The sequence below is a fragment of the Mustelus asterias genome, unplaced genomic scaffold (genome assembly GCF_964213995.1).
Source record: "Mustelus asterias unplaced genomic scaffold, sMusAst1.hap1.1 HAP1_SCAFFOLD_298, whole genome shotgun sequence".
Classification (NCBI taxonomy): domain Eukaryota; kingdom Metazoa; phylum Chordata; class Chondrichthyes; order Carcharhiniformes; family Triakidae; genus Mustelus; species Mustelus asterias.
The window spans coordinates 339,965-366,696 of record NW_027590262.1 but is presented as its reverse complement, the minus strand read 5'-3'; the positions used below and the strand labels follow the sequence as shown (position 1 = coordinate 366,696).

At 55.5% G+C, this 26,732-nt stretch overlaps 1 protein-coding gene and 1 long non-coding RNA gene across 2 annotated transcripts in view; one reads left to right on the top strand and one right to left on the bottom strand.

The window, feature by feature from the left end:
- LOC144486207 (kin of IRRE-like protein 1) overlaps positions 1–26,437 on the top strand; it is a 174,192-nt gene extending 147,755 nt beyond the window's left edge. The window contains exons 9-15 of the mRNA XM_078204290.1: positions 608–734; positions 3,037–3,137; positions 9,881–10,079; positions 12,899–13,006; positions 15,894–16,033; positions 16,235–16,312; positions 23,721–26,437. Coding sequence (XP_078060416.1) covers positions 608–734; positions 3,037–3,137; positions 9,881–10,079; positions 12,899–13,006; positions 15,894–16,033; positions 16,235–16,312; positions 23,721–24,158 — 1,191 coding nt within the window. The 3' untranslated portion in view covers positions 24,159–26,437. The remainder of the gene's footprint in view (positions 1–607; positions 735–3,036; positions 3,138–9,880; positions 10,080–12,898; positions 13,007–15,893; positions 16,034–16,234; positions 16,313–23,720) is intronic.
- The window catches only part of LOC144486209 (uncharacterized), a 234,274-nt gene that overhangs the window by 179,119 nt on the left and 28,423 nt on the right, over positions 1–26,732 (bottom strand). The gene's annotated exons all lie outside the window — the stretch shown is intronic.

Here is a 26,732-nt window from a genome sequence, read left to right as displayed (position 1 = left end):
CTCCCTCGGTCTCTCTCTCTCTGTTTCTTTCTCTTTCTCTTTCTCTCTCTCTTTCTCTGTCTCTTTCTCTCTCTCTGTCTCCCTGTCTGTCTGTCTCCCTGTCTGTCTGTCTCTCTGTCTGTCTGTCTGTCTCTCCCTCTATGTTTTTCTGTCTCTTTCTCTCTCTCTGTGTCCCTGTTTTCTATAGAAGCTGGCGGGGAGCAGAAGGGGATTTGGTGGGGAGTGTGACACAGGGTGAGGGGAGACAAGGTTGGAGAGGTGGGTGAGCAGAGGAGATGTAATCGGTTCTAACATCAATGGGAGTGAGGGATGGGGGAAGTGATTGGGTGAGGGGTAGAGGGGACGATAAGATGAGGGGTGGAAGGGTTGAGAGGTGGAGGGGGCGATAGGTTGAGGATAGAGGGGGTGATAGGGTGAAGACTGGAGGTGTTCTCTGTGCTGGATAGGTTCTCGGTGGTGTGTGTGTGTGGGGGGGGCGGCTGCGGCGGGGGGGGGGGGGGGGGGGGGGGAGTGGCGGGGGGGGGGGGTTGGTGTACTGGTGTGGGAGGTGTGTATACTGGACCCTCTCTGAGCTTGTTCTCTCTCTCTGTTTCCCTCTTGGTCACAGGTCCTCAGTAACAGTAACCACCTCCATCTGAACTCGGTGAGCCAGGCTGACGCTGGATCCTATGTCTGCAAGGCCATCGTACCCCAAATCGGGGTCAGCGAGCGAGAGGTTACCCTCAATGTCAACGGTGAGGACCACCACACACTCTGGTTATCTGGAATTGAGCTGGGCTGTTTGGGGTGGGAGATTGGAAGGTAAATGGAGGAAAAGGGGGTTTGGAGGGAAGGGGGATGGGAGAGGAGGGGGTTTGGAGGAGATGGAATTGGGAGGGAAGATTTCAGAGGGGAGGGGTATTGGAGTGGGGATTGGAGAGGAATTGGATGTGAGGGGAATTGGCGGGGAAGTTGAGGGGAGGGGGATTGGAGGAGGGGGGATTGGAGGAGAGGGGTATTGGAGGGGAGCGGGATTGGAGGGGAGGGGGATTGGAGGGGAGGGGGATTGGAGGGGATGGAATTGGGAGGGGCGGAATTGGGAGGGAAGATTTCAGAGGGGAGGGGTATTGGAGTTGAATGGAGATTGGAGAGGAATTGGATGTGAGGGGATTTGGCAGGGAAGTCGAGGGGGGGGATTGGAGGGGAGGGGGATTGGAGGGTAGGGGGATTGGAGGAGCGGGGATTGGAGGTAAGGGGTATTGGAGGGTAGGGGGATTGGAGGAAGGGGGATTGGAGGGGAGGGAGATTGGAGGAGAAGGGGATTGGAGGGGAGGGAAATTGGAGGACAAGGGATTGGAGGACGAGGGATTGGAGGACAAGGGATTGGAGGAGAGAGGGATTGGAGTAGAGGGGGATTGGAGGAGAGGGGGATTGGAGGAGAGGGGGATTGGAGGAGAGGGGGATTGGAGGAGAGGGGGATTGGAGGAGAGGGGGATTGGAGGAGAGGGGGATTGGAGGAGAGGGGGATTGGAGGAGAGGGGGATTGGAGGAGAGGGGGATTGGAGGAGAGGGGGATTGGAGGAGAGGGAGATTGGAGGAGAGGGGGATTGGAGTAGAGGGAGATCGGAGGAGAGGGGGATTGGAGTAGAGGGGGATTGGAGGAGAGGAGGATTGGAGGAGAGGGGGATTGGAGTAGAGGGGGATTGGAGGAGAGGGGGATTGGAGGAGAGGGGGATTGGAGGAGAGGGGGATTGGAGGAGAGGGGGATTGGAGGAGAGGGGGATTGGAGGAGAGGGGGATTGGAGGAGAGGGAGATTGGAGGAGAGGGGGATTGGAGGAGAGGGGGATTGGAGGAGAGGGGGATTGGAGGAGAGGGGGATTGGAGGAGAGGGGGATTGGAGGAGAGGGGGATTGGAGGAGAGGGAGATTGGAGGAGAGGGAGATTGGAGGAGAGGGGGATTGGAGTAGAGGGAGATCGGAGGAGAGGGGGATTGGAGTAGAGGGGGATTGGAGGAGAGGAGGATTGGAGGAGAGGGGGATTGGAGTAGAGGGGGATTGGAGTAGAGGGGGATTGGAGGAGAGGGGGATTGGAGTAGAGGGGGATTGGAGGAGAGGGGGATTGGAGGAGAGGGGGATTGGAGGAGAGGGGGATTGGAGGAGAGGGGGATTGGAGTAGAGGGGATTGGAGGAGAGGGGGATTGGAGGAGAGGGGGATTGGAGGAGAGGGGGATTGGAGTAGAGGGGGATTGGAGGAGAGGGGGATTGGAGGAGAGGGGGATTGGAGTAGAGGGGGATTGGAGGGAGGATGGTGGGGATTGGAGTAGGGGGGTGGAGGAGAGGGGGATTGGAGGAGAGGGGGATTGGAGGAGAGGGGGATTGGAGTAGAGGGGATTGGAGTAGGGGGATTGGGTAGAGGGGGATGTTGGAGTAGGAGGTGGAGGGGGATTGGAGGAGAGGGGGATTGGAGGAGAGGGGGATTGGAGTAGAGGGGGATTGGAGTAGAGGGGGATTGGAGGAGAGGGGGATTGGAGTAGAGGGGGATTGGAGTAGAGGGGGATTGGAGGGGTGGAGGAGGGGATTGGAGGAGAGGGGGATTGGGGAGAGGGGATTGGAGTAGAGGGGGATTGGAGTAGAGGGGGATTGGAGTAGAGGAGGGGGATTGGAGGAGAGGGGGGATTGGAGGAGAGGGGGATTGGAGGAGAGGGGGATTGGAGGAGAGGGGGATTGGAGGAGAGGGGATTGTGATCTCCCAGTCAAGAGCATGCAGAAACGCTCTTTGGGTTTTGGGGGTCTCTGGGTGGTCTGGTGATTACTGAGTGGCGAGAGGGGTGCAGTGTTGGGAGGGCTGAAATCTCCTATCCAGCTCCCCAACCTGCCCAGTGCCTGCTCTGGGAGGTGGGAGCCAGCATTCCGATGGGGACAGTGAGGGAGCCCTCAGAACCCTCCCCTCAGAACCCTCCCCTCAGAACCCCCTCCTCAGAACGCCCTCCCCTCATTCGATCAGGCTGCACTCAGTGCCATTTACCATCTGCAAACTCTTCTCTTTTCTCCCCAAAGGTCCTCCCATCATTTCGAGTAACACAGTGCAGTATGCAGCAGAGGGACATCATGGGAGAATGGAGTGTTACATCGGCAGTACCCCACTGCCTGATCGGATTGTAAGTGTGAAAAATAACCTCAGCTTACACTGTCAATCAGAGAAAAGCAGCAATTCAATGGGGAGAGGTGGGTGAGAGGGTTATTCCCCCTCCGATAGGGGAACAGGCTGTCCAGTGTGTGTCAATGGGGAGAGGTGGGTGAGAGGGTTAATCCCCCTCCGATAGGGGAACAGGCTGTCCGGTGTGTGTCAATGGGGAGAGGTGGGTGAGGGGGTTAATCCCCCTCCGATAGGGGAACAGGCTGCCCGGTGTGTGTGAATGGGGAGAGGTGGGTGAGAGGGTTAATCCCCCTCCGATAGGGGAACAGGCTGCCCGGTGTGTGTGAATGGGGAGAGGTGGGTGAGGGGGTTAATCCCCCTCCGATAGGGGAACAGGCTGTCTGGTGTGTGTCAATGGGGAGAGGTGGGTGAGGGGGTTAATCCCCCTCCGATAGGGGAACAGGCTGCCCAGTGTGTGTGAATGGGGAGAGGTGGGTGAGGGGGTTAATCCCCCTCCGATGGGGAACAGGCTGCCCGGTGTGTGTGAATGGGGAGAGGTGGGTGAGAGGGTTAATCCCCCTCCGATAGGGGAACAGGCTGCCCGGTGTGTGTGAATGGGGAGAGGTGGGTGAGAGGGTTAATCCCCCTCCGATAGGGAACAGGCTGTCCGGTGTGTGTGAATGGGGAGAGGTGGGTGAGGGGGTTAATCCCCCTCCGATAGGGGAACAGGCTGTCCGGTGTGTGTCAATGGGGAGAGGTGGGTGAGGGGGTTAATCCCCCTCCGATAGGGGAACAGGCTGCCCGGTGTGTGTGAATGGGGAGAGGTGGGTGAGGGGGTTAATCCCCCTCCGATAGGGGAACAGGCTGCCCGGTGTGTGTGAATGGGGAGAGGTGGGTGAGGGGGTTAATCCTCCTCCGATAGGGGAACAGGCTGCCCGGTGTGTGTCAATGGGGAGAGGTGGGTGACGGGGTTAATCCCCCTCCGATAGGGGAACAGGCTGTCCGGTGTGTGTGAATGGGGAGAGGTGGGTGAGAGGGTTAATCCCCCTCCGATAGGGGAACAGGCTGTCCGGTGTGTGTGAATGGGGAGAGGTGGGTGAGGGGGTTAATCCCCCTCCGATGGGGAACAGGCTGAACGGTATGTGTGAATGGGGAGAGGTGGGTGAGAGGGTTAATCCCCCTCCGATAGGGGAACAGGCTGTCCGGTGTGTGTGAATGGGGAGAGGTGGGTGAGGGGGTTAATCCCCCTCCGATGGGGAACAGGCTGAACGGTATGTGTGAATGGGGAGAGGTGGGTGAGAGGGTTAATCCCCCTCCGATAGGGGAACAGGCTGTCCGGTGTGTGTCAATGGGGAGAGGTGGGTGAGAGGGTTAATCCCCCTCCGATAGGGGAACAGGCTGTCCGGTGTGTGTGAATGGGGAGAGGTGGGTGAGGGGGTTAATCCCCCTCCGATTGGGGGACAGGCTGTCCGGTGTTTGTGAATGGGGAGAGTTGGGTGAGAGGGTTAATCCCCCTCCGATAGGGGAACAGGCTGCCCGGTGTGTGTCAGTGGGGAGAGGTGGGTGAGGGGGTTAATCCCCCTCCGATAGGGGAACAGGCTGTCCGGTGTGTGTCAGTGGGGAGAGGTGGGTGAGGGGGTTAATCCCCCTCCGATAGGGGAACAGGCTGTCCGGTGTGTGTGAATGGGGAGAGGTGGGTGAGAGGCTTAATCCCCCTCCGATAGGGGAACAGGCTGTCCGGTGTGTGTGAATGGGGAGAGGTGGGTGAGGGGGTTAATCCCCCTCCGATAGGGGAACAGGCTGTCCGGTGTGTGTGAATGGGGAGAGGTGGGTGAGGGGGTTAATCCCCCTCCGATAGGGGAACAGGCTGTCCGGTGTGTGTCAATGGGGAGGGATGGGTGAGAGGGTTAATCCCCCTCCGATAGGGGAACAGGCTGTCTGGTGTGTGTCAATGGGGAGGGGTGGGTGAGAGGGTTAATCCCCCTCCGATAGGGGAACAGGCTGTCCGGTGTGTGTGTCAATGGGGAGAGGTGGGTGAGGGGGTTAATCCCCCTCCGATAGGGGAACAGGCTGTCCGGTGTGTGTGAATGGGGAGAGGTGGGTGAGAGGGTTAATCCCCCTCCGATAGGGGAACAGGCTGTCCGGTGTGTGTGAATGGGGAGAGGTGGGTGAGAGGGTTAATCCCCCTCCGATAGGGGAACAGGCTGTCCGGTGTGTGTGAATGGGGAGAGGTGGGTGAGAGGGTTAATCCCCCTCCGATAGGGGAACAGGCTGTCCGGTGTGTGTGAATGGGGAGAGGTGGGTGAGAGGGTTAATCCCCCTCCGATAGGGGAACAGGCTGTCCGGTGTGTGTGAATGGGGAGAGGTGGGTGAGGGGGTTAATCCCCCTCCGATAGGGGAACAGGCTGTCCGGTGTGTGTCCATGGGGAGAGGTGGGTGAGAGGGTTAATCCCCCTCCGATAGGGGAACAGGCTGTCCGGTGTGTGTGAATGGGGAGAGGTGGGTGAGAGGGTTAATCCCCCTCCGATAGGGGAACAGGCTGCCCGGTGTGTGTGAATGGGGAGAGGTGGGTGAGGGGGTTAATCCCCCTCCGATAGGGAACAGGCTGTCTGGTGTGTGTCAATGGCGAGAGGTGGGTGAGAGGGTTAATCCCCCTCCGATAGGGAACAGGCTGTCTGGTGTGTGTCAATGGCGAGAGGTGGGTGAGAGGGTTAATCCCCCTCCGATAGGGGAACAGGCTGTCCGATGTGTGTCAATGGGGAGAGGTGGGTGAGGGGGTTAATCCCCCTCCGATAGGGAACAGGCTGTCTGGTGTGTGTCAATGGCGAGAGGTGGGTGAGAGGGTTAATCCCCCTCCGATAGGGGAACAGGCTGTCCGATGTGTGTCAATGGGGAGAGGTGGGTGAGGGGATTAATCCCCTCCGATAGGGAACAGGGTGTCCGGTGTGTGTCAATGGGGAGAGGTGGGTGAGGGGGTTAATCCCCCTCCGATAGGGGAACAGGCTGCCCGGTGTGTGTCAATGGGGAGAGGTGGGTGAGGGGGTTAATCCCCCTCCGATAGGGGAACAGGCTGTCCGGTGTGTGTCAATGGGGAGAGGTGGGTGAGGGGGTTAATCCCCCTCCGATAGGGAACAGGCTGCCCGGTGTGTGTGAATGGGGAGAGGTGGGTGAGAGGGTTAATCCCCCTCCGATAGGGAACAGGCTGTCCGGTGTGTGTGAATGGGGAGAGGTGGGTTGAGAGGGTTAATCCCCCTCCGATAGGGGAACAGGCTGTCCGGTGTGTGTGAATGGGGAGAGGTGGGTGAGGGGGTTAATCCCCCTCCGATAGGGAACAGGCTGTCCGGTGTGTGTGAATGGGGAGAGGTGGGTGAGGGGGTTAATCCCCCTCCGATGGGGAACAGGCTGTCCGGTGTGTGTGAATGGGGAGAGGTGGGTGAGGGGGTTAATCCTCCTCCGATAGGGGAACAGGCTGTCCGGTGTGTGTCAATGGGGAGAGGTGGGTGAGGGGGTTAATCCCCCTCCGATAGGGGAACAGGCTGTCCGGTGTGTGTGAATGGGGAGAGGTGGGTGAGGGGGTTAATCCCCCTCCGATGGGGAACAGGCTGTCCGGTGTGTGTCAATGGGGAGAGGTGGGTGAGGGGGTTAATCCCCCTCCGATAGGGGAACAGGCTGTCCGGTGTGTGTGAATGGGGAGAGGTGGGTGAGGGGGTTAATCCCCCTCCGATGGGGAACAGGCTGTCCGGTGTGTGTGAATGGGGAGAGGTGGGTGAGGGGGTTAATCCTCCTCCGATAGGGGAACAGGCTGTCCGGTGTGTGTCAATGGGGAGGGATGGGTGAGAGGGTTAATCCCCCTCCGATAGGGGAACAGGCTGTCCGGTGTGTGTGAATGGGGAGAGGTGGGTGAGGGGGTTAATCCCCCTCCGATAGGGGAACAGGCTGCCCGGTGTGTGTGAATGGGGAGAGGTGGGTGAGAGGGTTAATCCCCCTCCGATAGGGGAACAGGCTGTCTGGTGTGTGTCAATGGGGAGGGGTGGGTGAGAGGGTTAATCCCCCTCCGATAGGGGAACAGGCTGTCCGGTGTGTGTGTCAATGGGGAGAGGTGGGTGAGGGGGTTCATCCCCCTCCGATAGGGGAACAGGCTGTCCGGTGTGTGTGAATGGGGAGAGGTGGGTGAGAGGGTTAATCCCCCTCCGATAGGGGAACAGGCTGTCTGGTGTGTGTGAATGGGGAGGGGTGGGTGAGAGGGTTAATCCCCCTCCGATAGGGGAACAGGCTGTCCGGTGTGTGTGAATGGGGAGAGGTGGGTGAGAGGGTTAATCCCCCTCCGATAGGGGAACAGGCTGTCTGGTGTGTGTGAATGGGGAGGGGTGGGTGAGAGGGTTAATCCCCCTCCGATAGGGGAACAGGCTGTCCGGTGTGTGTGAATGGGGAGAGGTGGGTGAGAGGGTTAATCCCCCTCCGATAGGGGAACAGGCTGTCCGGTGTGTGTGAATGGGGAGAGGTGGGTGAGAGGGTTAATCCCCCTCCGATAGGGGAACAGGCTGTCCGGTGTGTGTGAATGGGGAGAGGTGGGTGAGAGGGTTAATCCCCCTCCGATAGGGGAACAGGCTGCCCGGTGTGTGTGAATGGGGAGAGGTGGGTGAGGGGGTTAATCCCCCTCCGATAGGGAACAGGCTGTCCGGTGTGTGTGAATGGGGAGAGGTGGGTGAGAGGGTTAATCCCCCTCCGATAGGGAACAGGCTGTCTGGTGTGTGTCAATGGCGAGAGGTGGGTGAGAGGGTTAATCCCCCTCCGATAGGGGAACAGGCTGTCCGATGTGTGTCAATGGGGAGAGGTGGGTGAGGGGATTAATCCCCTCCGATAGGGGAACAGGCTGCCCGGTGTGTGTGAATGGGGAGAGGTGGGTGAGGGGGTTAATCCCCCTCCGATAGGGGAACAGGCTGTCCGATGTGTGTCAATGGGGAGAGGTGGGTGAGGGGATTAATCCCCTCCGATAGGGAACAGGCTGCCCGGTGTGTGTGAATGGGGAGAGGTGGGTGAGAGGGTTAATCCCCCTCCGATAGGGGAACAGGCTGTCTGGTGTGTGTCAATGGGGAGAGGTGGGTGAGGGGGTTATTCCCCCTCCGATAGGGGAACAGGCTGTCTGGTGTGTGTCAATGGGGAGAGGTGGGTGAGGGGGTTATTCCCCCTCCGATAGGGGAACAGGCTGTCTGGTGTGTGTCAATGGGGAGAGGTGGGTGAGAGGGTTAATCCCCCTCCGATAGGGGAACAGGCTGTCCGGTGTGTGTGAATGGGGAGAGGTGGGTGAGGGTGTTTATCTCCCTCCGATGGGGAACAGGCTGAACGGTGTGTGTGAATGGGGAGAGGTGGGTGAGAGGGTTAATCCCCCTCCGATAGGGGAACAGGCTGTCCGGTGTGTGTCAATGGGGAGAGGTGGGTGAGGGGGTTAATCCCCCTCCGATAGGGGAACAGGCTGCCCGGTGTGTGTCAATGGGGAGAGGTGGGTGAGAGGGTTAATCCCCCTCCGATAGGGGAACAGGCTGTCCGGTGTGTGTGAATGGGGAGAGGTGGGTGAGAGGGTTAATCCCCCTCCGATAGGGAACAGGCTGCCCGGTGTGTGTGAATGGGGAGAGGTGGGTGAGAGGGTTAATCCCCTCTGATAGGGGAACAGGCTGCCCGGTGTGTGTGAATGGGGAGAGGTGGGTGAGAGGGTTAATCCCCCTCCGATAGGGGAACAGGCTGTCCGGTGTGTGTCAATGGGGAGAGGTGGGTGAGGGGGTTAATCCCCCTCCGATAGGGGAACAGGCTGCCCGGTGTGTGTCAATGGGGAGAGGTGGGTGAGAGGGTTAATCCCCCTCCGATAGGGGAACAGGCTGCCCGGTGTGTGTGAATGGGGAGAGGTGGGTGAGGGGGTTAATCCCCCTCCGATAGGGGAACAGGCTGCCCGGTGTGTGTGAATGGGGAGAGGTGGGTGAGAGGGTTAATCCCCCTCCGATAGGGGAACAGGCTGTCCGGTGTGTGTGAATGGGGAGAGGTGGGTGAGGGTGTTTATCTCCCTCCGATGGGGAACAGGCTGAACGGTGTGTGTGAATGGGGAGAGGTGGGTGAGAGGGTTAATCCCCCTCCGATAGGGGAACAGGCTGTCCGGTGTGTGTCAATGGGGAGAGGTGGGTGAGGGGGTTAATCCCCCTCCGATAGGGGAACAGGCTGCCCGGTGTGTGTCAATGGGGAGAGGTGGGTGAGAGGGTTAATCCCCCTCCGATAGGGGAACAGGCTGCCCGGTGTGTGTGAATGGGGAGAGGTGGGTGAGAGGGTTAATCCCCCTCCGATAGGGAACAGGCTGCCCGGTGTGTGTGAATGGGGAGAGGTGGGTGAGAGGGTTAATCCCCTCTGATAGGGGAACAGGCTGCCCGGTGTGTGTGAATGGGGAGAGGTGGGTGAGAGGGTTAATCCCCCTCCGAAGGGGAACAGGCTGCCCGGTGTGTGTGAATGGGGAGAGGTGGGTGAGGGGGTTAATCCCCCTCCGATAGGGGAACAGGCTGCCCGGTGTGTGTGAATGGGGAGAGGTGGATGAGAGGGTTAATCCCCCTCCGATAGGGGAACAGGCTGCCCGGTGTGTGTGGATGGGGAGAGGTGGGTGAGAGGGTTAATCCCCCTCCGATAGGGGAACAGGCTGCCCGGTGTGTGTCAATGGGGAGATGGGCATTTAAGAGCGATGGTTGGCAGTGCACTGGGTTTTATTAATTCTTGTCCCTTGTCTACTAGGCCTGGGCTTGGAGAGACAATGTTCTGGAATCAGGGACGTTTGAACGATACACTGTTGAGAAAGTGGGCACAGCCACTGGTGTCCGGTCCACTCTGCTCATCAACAATGTGGCAGAGTCGGACTTTCAGACCCGCTACAACTGCACGGCCTGGAATGTCTTCGGGCCTGGTACAGCCCTCATTCAACTCAGCAAGCAAGGTGAGGCAGAAATCTATCACTCCCAGAACCAGTACTCTGCAGGGTGAAGTAACCCCGCTATCATAGAGCGAGAGAGGGACAGGCAATGATACAGAGAGAATGGGAGATGGAGAGAGACAGAGACACAGAGAGAAAGTGACAGGGAGAGAGTGACGGAGAGACTGACCAAGAGTGAGTGTGATGGGAAAGAGTGAGAGCAACAGAGAGAGAGGGATGGAGAGTGACCGAGCAAGTGACAGAGGGAGAGATAGAGGTAGAAATAGAGAGAGAGAGAGACAGAGAGAGATTGATAAAGAGACTCAGAGAGAGCAACAGAGAAAGAGTAAGGGAGAGAGACCCTTGTCCGAAAAATATGCTGGTTAGGTGGATTGGGCATGCTAAATTCTCCCTCAGTGTACCCGAAAAGGAGCCAGAGTGTGGCGACTAGGGGATTTTCACAGTAACTTCATTGCAATGTTAATGTAAGCCTACTTGTGACTAATAAATAAACTACTTCAGTCACGAGATATTTAGTGGGCAAGGAGATGCTGCCTTGCTGCTCCCTGCAGTTTATCTTACCTCCACAAGGTGGCAGCATGAGCCCAATCCTGGCCTGAACTCTAAAATGACGTGGAGATGCCGGCGTTGGACTGGGGTAAACACAGTAAGAAGTTTAACAACACCAGGTTAAAGTCCAACAGGTTTATCTGGTAGCAAAAGCCACACAAGCTTTCGGAGCCTTAAGCTCCTTCTTCAGGTGAGTGGGAGTTCTGTTCACAAACAGAGCATATAAAGACACAAACTCAATTTACAGAATAAAGGTTGAATGCGAATACTTACAGCTAATCAAGTCTTTAAGATACAAACAATGTGAGTGGAGAGAGCATCAAGACAGGTCAAAGAGATGTGTATTGTCTCCAGACAGGACAGCCAGTGAGACTCTGCAGGTCCAGGCAAGCTGTGGGGGGTTACAGATAGTGTGACATGAACCCAATATCCCGGTTAAGGCCGTCCTCATGTGTGCGGAACTTGGCTATCAGTTTCTGCTCAGCGACTCTGCGCCGTCGTGTGTCGTGAAGGCTGCCTTGGAGAACGCTTACCCGAATATCAGAGGCCGAATGCCCGTGACCGCTGAAGTGCTCCCCAACAGGAAGAGAACAGTCTTGCCTGGTGATTGTCGAGCGGTGTTCATTCATCCGTTATCGTAGCGTCTGCATAGTTTCCCCAATGTACCATGCCTTGGGACATCCTTTCTTGCAGCGTATCAGGTAGACAACGTTGGCCGAGTTGCAAGAGTATGTACCGTGTACCTGGTGGATGGTGTTCTCACATGAGATGATGGCATCCGTGTTGATGATCCGGCACGTCTTGCAGAGGTTGCTGTGGCAGGGTTGTGTGGTGTCGTGGTCACTGTTCTCCTGAAGGCTGGGTAATTTGCCACGGACAATGGTCTGTTTGAGGTTGTGCGGTTGTTTGAAGGCAAGAAGTGGGGGTGTGGGGATGGCCTTGGCGAGATGTTCGTCTCCATCAATGACATGTTGAAGGCTCCGGAGGAGATGCCGTAGCTTCTCCGCTCCGGGGAAGTACTGGACGACGAAGGGTACTCTGTCCACCGTGTCCCGTGTTTGTCTTCTGAGGAGGTCGGTGCGGTTTTTGCTGTGGCACGTCGGAACTGTCGATCGATGAGTCGAGCGCCATATCCTGTTCTTATGAGGGCATCTTTCAGCGTCTGGAGGTGTCTGTTGCGATCCTCCTCATCCGAGCAGATCCTGTGTATACGGAGGGCTTGTCCGTAGGGGATGGCTTCTTTAACGTGTTTAGGGTGGAAGCTGGAGAAGTGGAGCATCATGAGATTATCCGTGGGCTTGCGGTACAGTGAGGTGTTAAGGTGACTGTCCTTAATGGAGATGCGTGTGTCCAAGAATGCAACCAATTCTGGAGAGTAGTCCATGGTGAGTCTGATGGTGGGATGGAACTTGTTGATGTCATCATAGAGTTGTTTCAGTGATTGTTCACCGTGAGTCCAAAGGAAGAAAATGTCATCGATGTATCTAGTGTATAGCATCGGCTGAAGGTCCTGTGCGGTGAAGAAGTCTTGTTCGAACCTGTGCATGAAGATGTTGGCATATTGAGGTGCGAATTTGGTCCCCATGGCTGTTCCGTGTGTCTGGATGAAGAACTGTTTGTTGAAGGTGAAGGCATTGTGGTCCAGGATGAAGCGGATGAGTTGTAAAATTGCATCTGGAAACTTTATGTCACACTATCAGTAACCCCCACAGCTTGGCTCCTGGACTTGCAGAATCTCACTGGCTGTCCTGTCTGGAGACAATACACATCTCTTCAACCTGTGCTAAATGCTCCCTCCACTCACATTGTCTGTATCTTTAAGACCTGGTTGGTTGTCGAGATTCGCATTCTAATCAGTATTCTGTAACTTGATTTTGTGTCGCTGTGCACTGTTTGAGAGCAGATTTCCACTCCATCTGACGAAGGAGCAGCGCTCCGAAAGCTAATGGCATTTGTTACCAAATAAACCTGTTGGACTTTAACCTGGTGTTGTTAAAACTCTTACTGTGTTTACCCCAGTCCAACGCCGCCATCCCCACATCTGAACTCTAAATTCAGGCCTCAGGCTTCAGTCGGGGTTACAGATCAAATTACAGTATCTCTCTCGCTCTGGTCCACCTGGAGCAGAAAGAAGATAGAATACATCTCAACAAGGGACCGAACATCAATGGGGCCCCAGATGATGTATGTTCAAAAAGGATTGAAGGCACTTTCTCTATTTCATTCAATACTCATCTCTCTCCTCTTTTTCTTTCTTGTTCTCGCTTTTCCAGACATTCTTCCAATCGGACTAATCATCGGCATAACAGTCGGTCTTGGAATCTTGCTGACTATCCTCTTCACCGCCCTCGCTATAATCCTCTACCGCAGACGGAAGCGCAGTAAGTGACCTCGATGGACATGACCTCCAATCATCCTCCCATCCAATCACCCCTACAATCCCCCTCCAGTCCCACACCTACAATCCCCCTCCAGTCCCACACCTACAATCCCCCTCCAGTCCCACACCTACAATCCCCCTCCAGTCCCACACCTGCAATCCCCCTCCAGTCCCACACCTACAATCCCCCTCCAGTCCCACACCTACAATCCCCCTCCAGTCCCACACCTACAATCCCCCTCCAGTCCCACACCTACAATCCCCCTCCAGTCCCACACCTACAATCCCCCTCCAGTCCCACACCTACAATCCCCCTCCAGTCCCACACCTACAATCCCCCTCCAGTCCCACACCTACAATCCCCCTCCAGTCCCACACCTACAATCCCCCTCCAGTCCCACACCTACAATCCCCCTCCAGTCCCACACCTACAATCCCCCTCCAGTCCCACACCTACAATCCCCCTCCAGTCCCACACCTGCAATCACCCTCCAAGGCAAAGCCACTGCCCTACAATCTACTCTGATTCGCCTCCCCTCCGAATCCTCTCCCTTCCGATTCTCCCTCCCGTCAGAATCCCCCAACCCTCAAAACCCCCACCCCTCAAAACCCCCTCCCCTCAGAGTTCCCTCCCCTCAGATCCCCCTCCCCTCAGATCCCCCTCCCCTCAGATCCCCCTCCCCTCAGAGTTCCCCTCCCCTCAGATCCCCCTCCCCTCAGATCCCCCTCACCTCAGATCCCCCTCCCCTCAGATCCCCCTCCCCTCAGATCCCCCACCCCTCAGATCCCCCACCCCTCAGATCCCCCACCCCTCAGATTCCCCCTCCCCTCAGAAACTCCGCCCCTCAGACCCCCCTCCCCTAAGAGCACCCTCCACTCCCCTCCGACTTCGCTCCCCTCCGACCCCCCTCCCTTCCGACCCCCCTCACCTCCGACTCCCCTCCGACCCCCCTCCCCTCCCACCTCTCTCCCCTCCCACCACCCTCCCCTCCAACCCCCCTCTCCTCTGACCCCCCTCCCCTCTGACACCCCTCCCCTCCCCAACGACCCCCTCCCCTCCCCTCCGATCCCCCTCCACTCCAGTCCGACCCCCTCCCCCCAGATCCCCCTCCCCTCCGATCCCCCTCCACTCCAGTCCGACCCCCTCCCCTCCGACCGCCCTCCACTCCCGTCCGACCCCCCTCCCCTCCGACCCCCTCCCCACCCCGCCGACCCCCGTCCCCTCCCCTCCGAAGCCCCTCCCCTCCTCTCCGACCCCCCTCCCCTCCCCAATGACCCCCCTCCCCTCCCCTCTGACCCCCTCCCCTCCGACCCCCTTCCCTCTCCCCTCCCTTCCACCCTCCCCTCCGACACCCCTCTCCTCTGACCCCCCTCCCCTCCGACCCCCCCTCCCCTCCCCTCCCCTCCGACCCCCCTCTCCTCCCCTCCGACCCCCCTCTCCTCCCCAACGACCCCCCTCCCCTCCCCTCCGATACCCCTCCACTCCCGTCCGACCCCCCTCCCCTCCCCCCCGATCCCCTCCCCACGCCTCCGACCGCCCTCCCCCCCAACCCCTCTCCCCCCGATCCCTCTCCCCTCCGGCCCCCCCACTCCTCCAAGCCCCCTCCCCTCCGACCCCCCTCCCCTCTGAACCCCCTCCCCTCCCCTCCGACCCCCCCTCCCCTCCGACCCCCCTCCCCTCCGACCCCCCTCCCCTCCGACCCCCCTCCCCTCCGACACCCTTCACCTCCACCCCTTCCCCTCTGCCCCCCCTCCCCACTGCCCTCCTCCGCTCCGCCTCCCACCTCCCCTCTGCCCCCCTCCCCTCCGCCCCCCTTCCGCTCCCCCCCTCCCCTCCGCCACCCCTCCCCTCCGCCCCCCCCTCTGCCCCCCTCCAGTCCGAACCCCTCCCCCGAACCCCGACCCCCCTCCACTCCGGCCCCCTCCCCTCCGACCCCCCTCCCCTCCGCCCCCCCTCCCCTCCGGCCCCCCCTCAACCCCGAACCCCCCTCCCCTCTGACCCCTCCGACCCCCCTCCCCTCCGACCCCTCCCGAACCCCCGAACCCCCCTCCCCTCTGACCCCTCCCTCCCCTCCGAACCCCCCTCACCTTCGACCCCCCGCCCCTCCGATCTCTCCCCCACGAATCTCCTCCCGAACCTGCCCATCTTTCCATTTCAATCCACCTCACCACCAAACACCCTCACAGAATTATAGGATCCCGACAGTGCTGAAAGAGGCCATTCGGCCCATCCTGTCTGTACCGAGTCTCTGATCGAGGATCTTACCCAGTCCCACTCGCCCCCCAACCCAAGCCCTGTAACGCCACATACCCCATATATTTGTCCGCGGTTCACCCTAACCTACAAATCTTGGGGCAATTTAGCCTGGCCAATCCACCTAACCACATCTGTGGACAGTGGGAGAAAACCCGAGCATCCGGAGGAAACCCATGCAGAGAATGTGCAAACCCCACATAGACAATCACCCAAGGCCAGAACAAAACCTGGGATCCATCTGCTGTGAGGGATCAGTTCTCACCGCTGGGCCGCCCTCAAACCCCACCCACCTCCAAGACACCTCCCTTCCGAGACACCTACAATGCCCCTCCACACTTCAGACCTCTCCCCTCCAAAACCCACTTTGATGGGGACAGTGTAGAGGGAGATTTACTCTGTATCTAACCCCGTGCTGTACCTGTCCTGGGAGTGTTTGATGGGGACAGTGCAGAGGGAGCTTTACTCTGTATCTAACCCCGTGCTGTACCTGTCCTGGGAGTGTTGATGGGGACAGTGTAGAGGGAGATTTACTCTGTATCTAACCCCGTGCTGTACCTGTCCTGGGAGTGTTGATGGGGACAGTGTAGAGGGAGATTTACAATATCATGTCATTGGCTGTTTGCTATCGCAGGTCGTAGGGATGTAACTCTGGGGAAGCCTGATATCAAGGTGGAGACTGTGAACAAAGACTCTCAGCTGATGAGTAAGGAGATGGATGAGGAAGAATCTAACATGTCGACTGCGACACGTGTGCTCAAGGCCATGTATTCGGTATGAACCTTTCTACAGGTTTTTCTGTACAGACTGTCTACTGGAACAAGATTGCTGTCTGTCTGTCTCTGTCCATCTGTCTCTGTCTGTCTGTGAGTAGATGACCAGACACTGCTCAGTCCTGTCTAGGAAACAGTTGTATATCCGTCGATGCCCAGCCAGCTGGCCAGCTTCCTGCTGACGCTCTGTCTATTCCCACAGGCTTTCCAGGACGACATGGATTTGAAAGCGGATCTCCGTTCGGACACTCTGGACACCCGTGAGGACTGCGAGCTGAAGGTACAGGATCCCTACCTTCAGCTTCAACCCTCCCTCTCCAATCCCGCTCAATCTCCAATCTCCCTCCCTCTCCATTCCCCCTCCTCTCCACTCCCCCTCCCACTCCCCCTCCCTCCCCCCCTCCCACTCCCCCTCCCTCCCCACTCCCCCTTCCCTCTCCACTCTCACTCCCTCCCCACTCCCCCTCCCTCTCCATTCCCCCTCCCTCTCCACGCTCCCTCCCTCTCCACTCCGCCTCCCTCTCCATTCCCCCTCCCTCTCCCTCCCTCCCTCTCCACTCCCCCTCCCTCTCCACTCCGCCTCCCTCTCCACTCCCCCTCCCTCTCCATTCCCCCTCCCTCTCCAATCCCCCTCCCTCTCCATTCCCCCTCCCTCTCCAATCCCCCTCCCTCCCCCTCCGTCCCTCTCCACTCCCCCTCCCCTCTCCCTCCCTCCCCACTGCCCCTCCCTCTCCACTCCCCCTCCCTCCCCACTCCCCCTTCCCTCTCCACTCTCCCTCCCTCCCCACTCCCCCTCCCTCCCCACTCCCCGTCCCTCTCCACTCTCCCTCCCTCTCCACTCTCCCTCCCCACTCCACTCTCCCTCCCTCTCCACTCCCCCTCCCTCTCCACTCTCCCTCCCTCTCCACTCCCCTTCCCTCCCCACGCTCTCTCCCTCTCCACTCTCCCTCCCTCCCCACTCCCCCTCCCTCCCCACTCCCTGTCCCTCTCCACTCTCCCTCCCTCTCCACTCTCCCTCCCTCCCCACTCCCCCTCCCTCCCCACTCCCCCTCCCTCTCCACTCTCCCTCCCTCTCCACTCTCCCTCCCCACTCCACTCTCCCTCCCTCTCCACTCCACCTCCCTCTCCATTCCCCCTCCCTCTCCATTCCCTCTCCCTCTCCAATCCCCCTCCCTCTCCAATCCCCCTCCCTCTCCAATCCCCCTCCCTCTCCAATCCCCCTCCCTCTCCAATCCCCCTCCCTCTCCACTCCCCCTCCTTCCCCACTCCCCCCTCCCTCTCAATTGTCTCATCCTCCAATTCCCCCTCCAAAGGACCATATGAAACTGGAAAAAGGAGTAGATAATTCGGCCCCTCGAGTCTTTTCCATCAATCACTAGGGTCATAGCTGATCCAACATTCCTCATGTCCCCTTTCCTGCCCTTTCCCCATAACCCTCGATTCTCTTGCTATGCAAAAATCTAATTCAGCCGTAAACACACGGGGATTTGTATATAATTTGTACTCTGCTCCCACAGCTCTCTGTGGCAAAGGTGCAGAACTTCACATGTCTGAAGACATCCCTACAGTTGCCATTGAGAAGAAATTCCTCCTCATCTCAGTCTTAAATTGGTGCAATTCCCTCTGGTTCTAGACTCTCCCGTGAGGAGAAACATCCTCTCAGCATTTACCATGTGAAGCCCCTTAATCCTTTTTGTTTCAATGAGATCACCAAATTCCAATGAGTCTCAATCTGTTCAAGCTTTCCTCATAAGACAATCCTTCCACACCGGGGATCATCCTGGTGAACTTTCTCTGAACTCCAGTCCATCTCCCCTCAAATTCTTCTTCCCTCCAATCCCACTCCATTCAAATCCCCCTACCCTACAATCTTCCTCTCCTCCAAACCCCCTCCCCTCCAATCCCCTAGGTGTTGTTCTGACCAACATGGGAGGAGTGTAGCATCTGCCTCTAATTCTAATACTCCCCGGGTCACTTCATATATTTCACTGATTCTCCAGCTGGTGCTTTATCTATAAATCTCAGAGTGAGCGCTCAATAACCAGGTTAGAAGTCAATGGTTTGAGGGGAAAGGAGAGATGATGGAGTGTTTGAAATGGTGTCTGGCTCATCCGGTTCTTCCCTCAGCACTGGCCTGGAAAACAATCGATGACACTACTCTTCAGGTGGAGTTTGTGGAAAACTTGCAGTCAGTCCATTTCAGAACCTCGAGTGAATTTGGAGCAGCTTTGGATGGGGCCTGGATCTTCAGGAGCTGTTGTCTTCCTTACCCCAGCAGTTAATCCTTCTCACTTCTCTCCCGAAACCAGAAAGCGGTTTTTAAACTGGTGTGCTGATATGTTTTTTATTTTCAAACCTACAAACCATCTTGTGACCATTTTGTAACTGGTTTCCCCCCCCCCCCCCCTCCCCCCTCCCCGGGTCCAGAGGTTTCCAGCTGCTTTCAAACTGCTTAATTACCTTTTCTTGTGAAATGCTGCCTTTTCCAGGAACAGCAGCAACCACAGTGCCGGCATTAACCCTTTAAGGCAGCGATGGCAGCCTCGGCTAGTGAGTGAGCCATATGAGTGGCCCTCCTTCACCTCAGTGGGCCGCACAATTGAAATCGGGCTTGTTCACTAATCATGACCCCATGGATAAGATTAAATGCATTTAATACACGCTGAAGATTTCATAACAAGTTACAGATAATGCTTCTTCCTTCATATATTAATCAAACTGTCATCAAATTCAAATTGGGAAAAACCAAAGAAATGTTTACACTTACCTTGTGTACTTTACAATTTACTATGCTTATCAAAACTACTAAAAGCTCTCTTTGTTAATGTGTGTTTTAGGTATTTCTTTAACTTTTATTTATTTACCTTCATTTATTTTAATGAATAAACCCTACAGCTTCCAATACGTTTTATTAACCTCTGTTCTAAAAACCATGGGGGGAGGGGGGGCGATTCTCCCAAAAGAATTCCAAGTGTCGAATTTGTGTAAAAACTGGAGCAAATATTGCCAATGGCCAGCCCCAATCATTGGCCTCCCTCCCTCTGTCACTCAGCCCAAATGCAGTGTGGCAGCGGGACCCCCTTGGCACTGCCCAATGCCTGGTGGGCAGTGCCAGGGGGCCAGGCTGGTACACCAGGCTGGCAATGCCCAGACCCCCCTCCACCCCAGCGCCCGACCCTCTGGGGGGGCCTCGACGGCCTCCCTTCACCCCACTGGCGTCGGATCGCCAGCTCCCTGTAAGTGGGAAGCTATACTAAACCCCAGTGGAATGAAATACTCCCGGTGGTAGGGAGACGCCAGCAGGCCTGGAGTCTTCAGTCCCGGGCCCGCTAATGGGATTTAAATTGCATGGAAATTAGAATTTTCATAATTTATTCAGCTTTGTGCCGATTTTTGGCGCAGAGCTGACGGGGGGGCCGGAAATCCAGCGCTCGGAGACTCACAGAGGCTGTGGTGCCCAGCGGGGAGCCCTCAAAACAGCTTCTACTCGAGTCTCCCAGCTACAAAAGCAGCGCAGTGGGATGGGAGGATCACCCCCCACCCCATATTCTGAAGACATCCCTACAGTTGCCATTGAGTTATTCCAGCATTTGAAAGATCGATGAGGGAAAACAAGTCAAACATTCCCCGACCAATCGGTCTCACCCTCGCCCTTTTTCACCCTTGAAGCTTCCAGTTCTGCTTTCACTATGTCGGCCCTCTGTGTACATCACTACTTTAAAATACACAAAATTAAGGTCATTCGGCCCAAGATGTCGATGCCAGCCATCAAGCACCTATCTATTCTAATTCCATTTTCCAGCACTTGGCCCGAAGCCTTGTTGGCCATAAGACCATAAGAAATAGGAACAGGAGTGGGCCATTCAGCCCTTTGAGACTGCTCTGTCATTTAATATGATCATGGCTGATCAAACACTCATTAAATCCACTTTCCTGCCTCTTCACTTTAACCCTTAATTCCCCAACTGATAAATAACGTATCAATCTCAACCTTGAAAATGTTCAAGGACTCAGCCTCCACAAAGAATTCCAAAGTTTCACCACTCTTTGAGAGAAGAAATTCTTCCTCAGATCCATCTCAAATGAGCACCCCCTTATTCTGAGACTATGCCCTCTGATCCAACATTCTCCCATGAGTGGAAGTATCCTCCCCACGTTTACCCTGTCCAACCCCCCCAAGAATCTTATGTTTCAATCATAACGCCCTTCATTCTACTGAACTCCAGCGAGTACCTGTCTACCTGTTTAACCTTTTCTCATATGGCAGTCCCTCCATACCCAGAATCATCCTGGTAAACCACCTCTGTACTGCCTCCAATGATAACATATCTTTCCTTAAATACGTAGACCAAACCTGTGCACAGTATCCTAAATGTGGCCTCGCTGGTACCTTGTACAGTTGTAGCAACACCTCTTTACTTTTATAGTTCAGCCACCTCGATTTTGGATTGGTTGGATGGTGAGAGAGTGGCACCCAATGGGTTGGCGGTTTGGACAGCCGTGTGTCAGGAAGGAGAGAGAGAAAATGAGAGAGAGGTGATGGGACGGAGTGGGGGAAGCAAGGGCGGGCCAAAGGGGTAATTGAGGTTGGTGCTGTTTTGAAGAAGGGGTCCGGGTCTGGCTGAGGTGGACCTCTGGGATGAGTAAAGTGATGGGAGAGAGAGGAAGCGAGCTGGAAGGACAAAGGTTTGCAGCAAAAGGTTTTCCTTTTTTATTAGAAAGGTGCGGCACGGTGCTGTCTCACAGCGCCAGGAATCTGGGTTCAATTCTGACCTTGGGTCACTGTCTGTGTGGAGTTTGCATGTTCTCCCCGTGTTTGCGTGGGTTTCCTCCGGGTGCTCCAGTTTCCACCCATACTCCAAAGATGTTAGGTTAGGTGGAATGGCCATGGTAAATGAGTGGGATTACAGGGATAGGGTGGGGCTGGTGGGTCCGGGTAAGTAAGATGCTCTTTTGGAGAGTCAGTACAGACTTGATGGGCCGAATGGTCTCCCCCTGCACTGTAGGGATTCTATGATTCTACAGAAATAAAAGCCAGCGTTCCATTGGCCTTCTGCACGTGTATGTCAGCTTTCTGGCTTTCATGAACCATGATCCCGAGTCCCTTTGTGCTCCGGCTTTCTGCCTGTCAGTGGTGTTTCAAGCGCTCATCTGAATGCTCCTTAAATGTTATGAGAGTTTCCGCTTCTACCCTTTCAAGCAGTGAGTTCCAGATTCCCACCACCCTCTGGCTGAAAAAGCGTTTCCGCAAGTCCCCTTTAAATTTCCTGCCCTTGACCTTAAATCTATGCCCCCTGGTTCTTAACCCGTCTACTTAACCCGGCGGCACGGTAGCACAGTGGTTAGCACTGCTGCTTCACAGCTCCAGGGTCCCGGGTTCGATTCCCGGCTCGGGTCACTGTCTGTGTGGAGTTTGCACATTCTCCCCGTGTCTGCGTGGGTTTCCTCCGGGTGCTCCGGTTTCCTCCCACAGTCCAAAGATGTGCGGGTTAGGTTGATTGGCCAGGTTAAAAATTGCCCCTTAGAGTCCTGGGATGCGTAGGTTAGAGGGATTAGCGGGTAAATATGTGGGGGTAGGGCCTGGGTGGGATTGTGGTCGGTGCAGACTCAATGGCCGAATGGCCTCCTTCTGCACTGTAGGGTTTCTATGATTTCTATACTGAGGGGAAAAGTTTCTTCCTATCTACCATATACTCCCAGAATGTTCTTGGTCCTTGAAGATAAACCATTTTCTGTGATTAATGTGTTTGTGACAGTATGTTGACTCATTCCTATTTTAGGAATTTTATTTCTGAGATGGTAAGAAATTAAAAAGTGTAGATGTCCATAAGTCACTGAAGGCTAACATGCAGGTGCCCCAAGCTATTAGGAAGGCTAATGGAATGTTAGCCTTTATCGCAAGAGAATTGAGTACAGGAGTAGTGAGACATTGGACGGAACTTTATTGGTACGTCCGCCCGAGGTTCGTACAATCCCACCCGAGGCCAACGGAGAATGCGTTCTCTGAGCCTCGCCCGCCCCCAGAATCGGGACGGGTGAGCTGGTAAAATTTCGGGCCCTTGCTTCAATTGTATAGGAGCTTGTGTAGACCACAGCTGGAGCACTGGGTACAGCTTTGGCCCCCTTACCTCAGAAAGGATATTATTGCCATAGAGGGGGTGCAATGATGGTTCACCAGACCTGTTCCGGGGAGACAGGACTGTCATAGAACATAGAACATTACAGCGCAGTACAGGCCCTTCGGCCCTCGATGTTGCGCCGACCAGTGGAACCAATCTAAAGCCCCTCTAATCTACACTATTCCAATATCATCCATATGTTTATCCAATAACCACTTGAACGCTCTCAACGTTGACGAGTCCACCACTGCTGCAGGCAGGGCATTCCACGCCCTTACTACTCTCTGAGTAAAGAACCTACCTCTAACATCTGTCCTATATCTCTCACCCCTCAATTTAAAGCTATGTCCCCTCGTGCTAGCCATCACCATCCGAGGGAAAAGGCTCTCACTATCCACCCTATCTAATCCTCTGATCATCTTGTATGCCTCTATTAAGTCACCTCTTAACCTTCTTCTCTCTAACGAAAACAACCTCAAGCCCCTCAGCCTTTCCTCATACGATTTTCCCACCATACCAGGCAACATCCTGGTAAATCTCCTCTGCACCCCTTCCAACACTTCCACATCTTTCCTATAATACGGCGACCAGAACTGTACGCAATACTCCAAATGCGGCCGCACCAGAGTTTTGTACAGTTGCAGCATGACCTCCTGGCTCCGAAACTCAATCCCTCTACCAATAAAAGCTAACACACCGTACGCCTTCTTAACAACCCTATCAACCTGGGTGCCAACTTTCAGGGATCTATGCACAATGGACACCCAGATCCCTCTGTTCATCCACACTACCAAGTATCTTACCATTAGCCCAGTACTCTGTATTCCTGTTACTCCTTCCAAAGTGAATCACCTCACACCTTTCCGCATTAAACTCCATTTGCCACCTCTCAGCCCAGCTCTGCAGTTTATCTATGTCTTACAAAGAGAAATTGGGAAAACTGGTCCTGTATTCTCTGATATTTCAAACAATGAGAGGTGACCTCACTGAATCCTACAAAATACTTCAAGGAATAAACAGGGTTTATGCAGGTAAGATGTTTCCTTGCTTGGGGAGTCTAGAACCAGGGGACACAATTTCAAAATATGGACTAAGGACTAAGATGAGGAGAATGTTTTTTCCACAGCGGGTTGTGAATCTTTCACCAGAGGGCTGTGGAAGCTCAGTGATTGAGTAAGTTTAAGGCCGGGATTGATAGATTTCTGATTAACAATGAAATAAAGGATTATGGGGCAGTGAGTGTGAAAGACATTGAAGTGTCCAATCAGCCATGATCGTATTGAATGGCGGAACAGGCTCGATGGGCTGAATGGCCTACTCCTGTTTCTATGCTCTGTTCCCTGTGGCAGAAGGACTTAGCATTAGTCATTCAAGGGGCAAACCTTGGTGGGTGGCTTGGGGATGAAGAAGGCAATCCAGGACTGTACTGGTCACTGGCAAGCACTTAAAAGAGCTGTAGTTGCCAACAGTGCCAACAGTGCAATAAGATGTATGGAGGATGATTGACGTGTCACCCACCTTTAACTGAACCCCCCCATCTTTTTTTTCCCTCTCCTCAATTTGCCTCAGGACCCGACGAACGGCTATTACAACGTGCGAGCACAGGACGATCGGCTGCCATCGCGGACGCTGCTCTATGCGGACTATGGACCAGCTCCCCCTGGACCCCGCTACGAAGCCCGGCCCCCCTCCCGCCTCTCTCACGCCAGCGGCTACGGCACAGCAACTGGCGCCCCCCTGCCCGCCTCTTGCTATGGCCGCCTGCCAGACTACGTGGGCGAGGCCCCGGGGGGTGGGGGGGAGGGGGCCAGTCAGCTCTCGTTCGATGCCTATGGCTACCCGGGCTACCCGCCCTGTGGGCTGGCGGGCTATGGGCGGCCGGGTAACCTGGAGCGCCTCTTCGACCCTGCCGCCAAGTTCGCCGGAGCATCACGCTACTCATATTCCTCCTCGCAGCAATCGGAGCACGGGCGGCCCTATCAGCAACGCATGCAGACGCACGTGTGATGCTCTCCGCTTCCCCCCCCATCCCCACACACACACCTGCGTGGAAGACTGCCCAATTTCTAACCCTCTCCGCCCACCCCTGCACTCCCCCCCCCCCCCCTCCCTCCCCCCCACCTCACCGTGGATATCTCCCGCGCAATTTGCCAATGAGCGCACTGTTTTCTCCATAGTCAACTCGTAAAAGGGCAAATGAAGACTGCTCCTTTGGAGAGGGAGGCAAAGGGCGGGAACAGGAATGCGGGGGGGGGTTGAGGAGGAAATTAGGGATGAGGAAAAGAGAAGTAGCTTCATCCCTTCTACTTCCTCTCCCCGCCACACTCTCCCCCACGGGCGTAAAGGGGGTGATGAAGGACCAATTAATGCCCTCCCTACATGTGCCTTTCGAATCGTGATCAATCAGTGTTGCAGCAGCCGGGGTAACGAAATGAAGGTGGGGCTTCTCAAGGCAACCAATCAGTATTAAGCCGATTCAAACGGCGAGAGCGTCTCGCTGTGATGGGGCGGGAGGGGTAGTCAGTGGCGTCGTGGTATTTTCACTGCCCAGCAATCCAGAGGCCCCTGGGTTCGAATCCCACTCGCAGCCAGATCAGAATCCAATAAAAATCTGAAATTAAAAGTCCAGTGATGGCCATCAGTCCATTGCTAATTGTTGGAAAAACCGTCTGGTTCACTAATATCCTTTCGGGAAGGAAATCTGTCGTCCTTACCTAGTCTGGCCTTCATGTGACTCCAGAGCCACACAGCAATGTGGGTTGATTCTTAAATGCCCTCTGCAATGGTCTGGCAAACCATTCAGTTCAAGGACAGTTAGGGATGGGTAACAAATGCTGGCCTAGCCAGCGACGCCCACATCCTATCAATGAATGACACCCTATAACTTGCTCCATGAAACACGTCCAGAGCGAGGACCCCTCACCTCCGCTCCAATTCTCCTCCCCTCTAATATCCCTCCCTCCAATTCCCCTCCGTTCAAATTTGGCCAACTTCCCCACGTCTTCTCAATGACCCAGCTCTGCTGATTCCCCATCCGTGCTGCCCCCACTACTCCACCCGGCCAGCACCCCCCACCTCTTGAGTTTACAACCAGTGAGTCTCCGACAACTCTCCCACTTTGAGATGCTCTCTGTCCTTTCAATCAGCGATGGGTAATGCCCACCTCCTTCCAGCCTGCTGGACCTGTCTGTATATATTTCTACCTGCTGCGGTATTTTATATAAACTTTGTATATATTTATATAAATATATATATATATATATATTATCACTCTATCACAGAGGCGACTGCACCTAAAATCCCAGCACTGACAAATTGTGAAGCTCGGTTGCTGTCTGACTTTGGGGCAAAGCAAACTGTAAACATTCCACACTCACCTACACACGGGACGTTGCAGTTGATGGTCACAGTGTGCGGGTCTCTCCTTCCCCAATTCCTCATTGTTATTGACAAACATTCCAACCCCATTCCCAGCTCCCTGCAGACAGACCAGATCCGGAGGTTATGAGCCATCAGCGGCTCAATCGCCCCGACATTTAGACCTTCCCCCCAACTCCCAATCCGTTTACACAGTACAAATTTGATAGGACAGTGTAGAGGGAGCTTTACTCTGTATCTAACCCTGTGCTGTACCTGTCCTGGGAGTGTTTGATGGGGACAGTGTAGAGGGAGCTTTACTCTGTATCTAACCCCGTGCTGTACCTGTCCTGGGAGTGTTTGATGGGGACAGTGTAGAGGGAGCTTTACTCTGTATCCAACCCCGTGCTGTACCTGTCCTGGGAGTGTTTGATGGGGACAGTGTAGAGGGAGCTTTACTCTGTATCTAACCCTGTGCTGGACCAGTCCTGGGAGTGTTGTGTCTGGGACAGGAGCTCTCTGTTTATTCCTGGCTCCGTCCTCTTACTCCTTCCATCTTGTAATGGTCTCCCCATACAAATTGAGGCACAAAGCAGACAGCGAGGGATTTCATTCTTTACTCCAACCCACTGGCACCATCGGCAGCTAACAGCCCTGTCACTGTTTCCAGGTTTGAAGAACAATTTAAAAATTAAACACCAATTTGAAACTTGTCTCTTGTCCTGGCTGTATGTCAGCGCTGAATTTAATATCTGTGGATGAAGATGGGCCCGTTCCCAGCTTTCCTGTGTGTTTCCGGGCAGGTTTCTCTGCACGCCAGGCCAAGGGCAGGATGTATCAAAGCAGCGAGTCATCCTAAATTGAGGAACACCAGACAACGGGCTGAATAGCCTCACATTCCACTGACAGGCTCCATCATCCTGTCTGACATCGGGCTAGAGAGAGGGAGAGAGTAGGATAGAAAAGTGAGATGGAGAGAACAATCGAAAGAGAGCTGGAGAGAGAGGAGAGACAGAAATTGAGAGAATGATCAAGAGAGGAAAGAAATAGAAAGATGGAGAGAGAGGAGGGAGACAAGGGTGAGAGAGATGGAGAGAGGGGAAAGAGACAAAGCGTGACATAGAGTGGGGCTAAGAGAGAGAAGAACGATGGAGAAAGACTGAGATGGAGATATTGAGATAGTGACCGGTAAACAGACTGAAAGAGACAGAAGGACAGAGATTA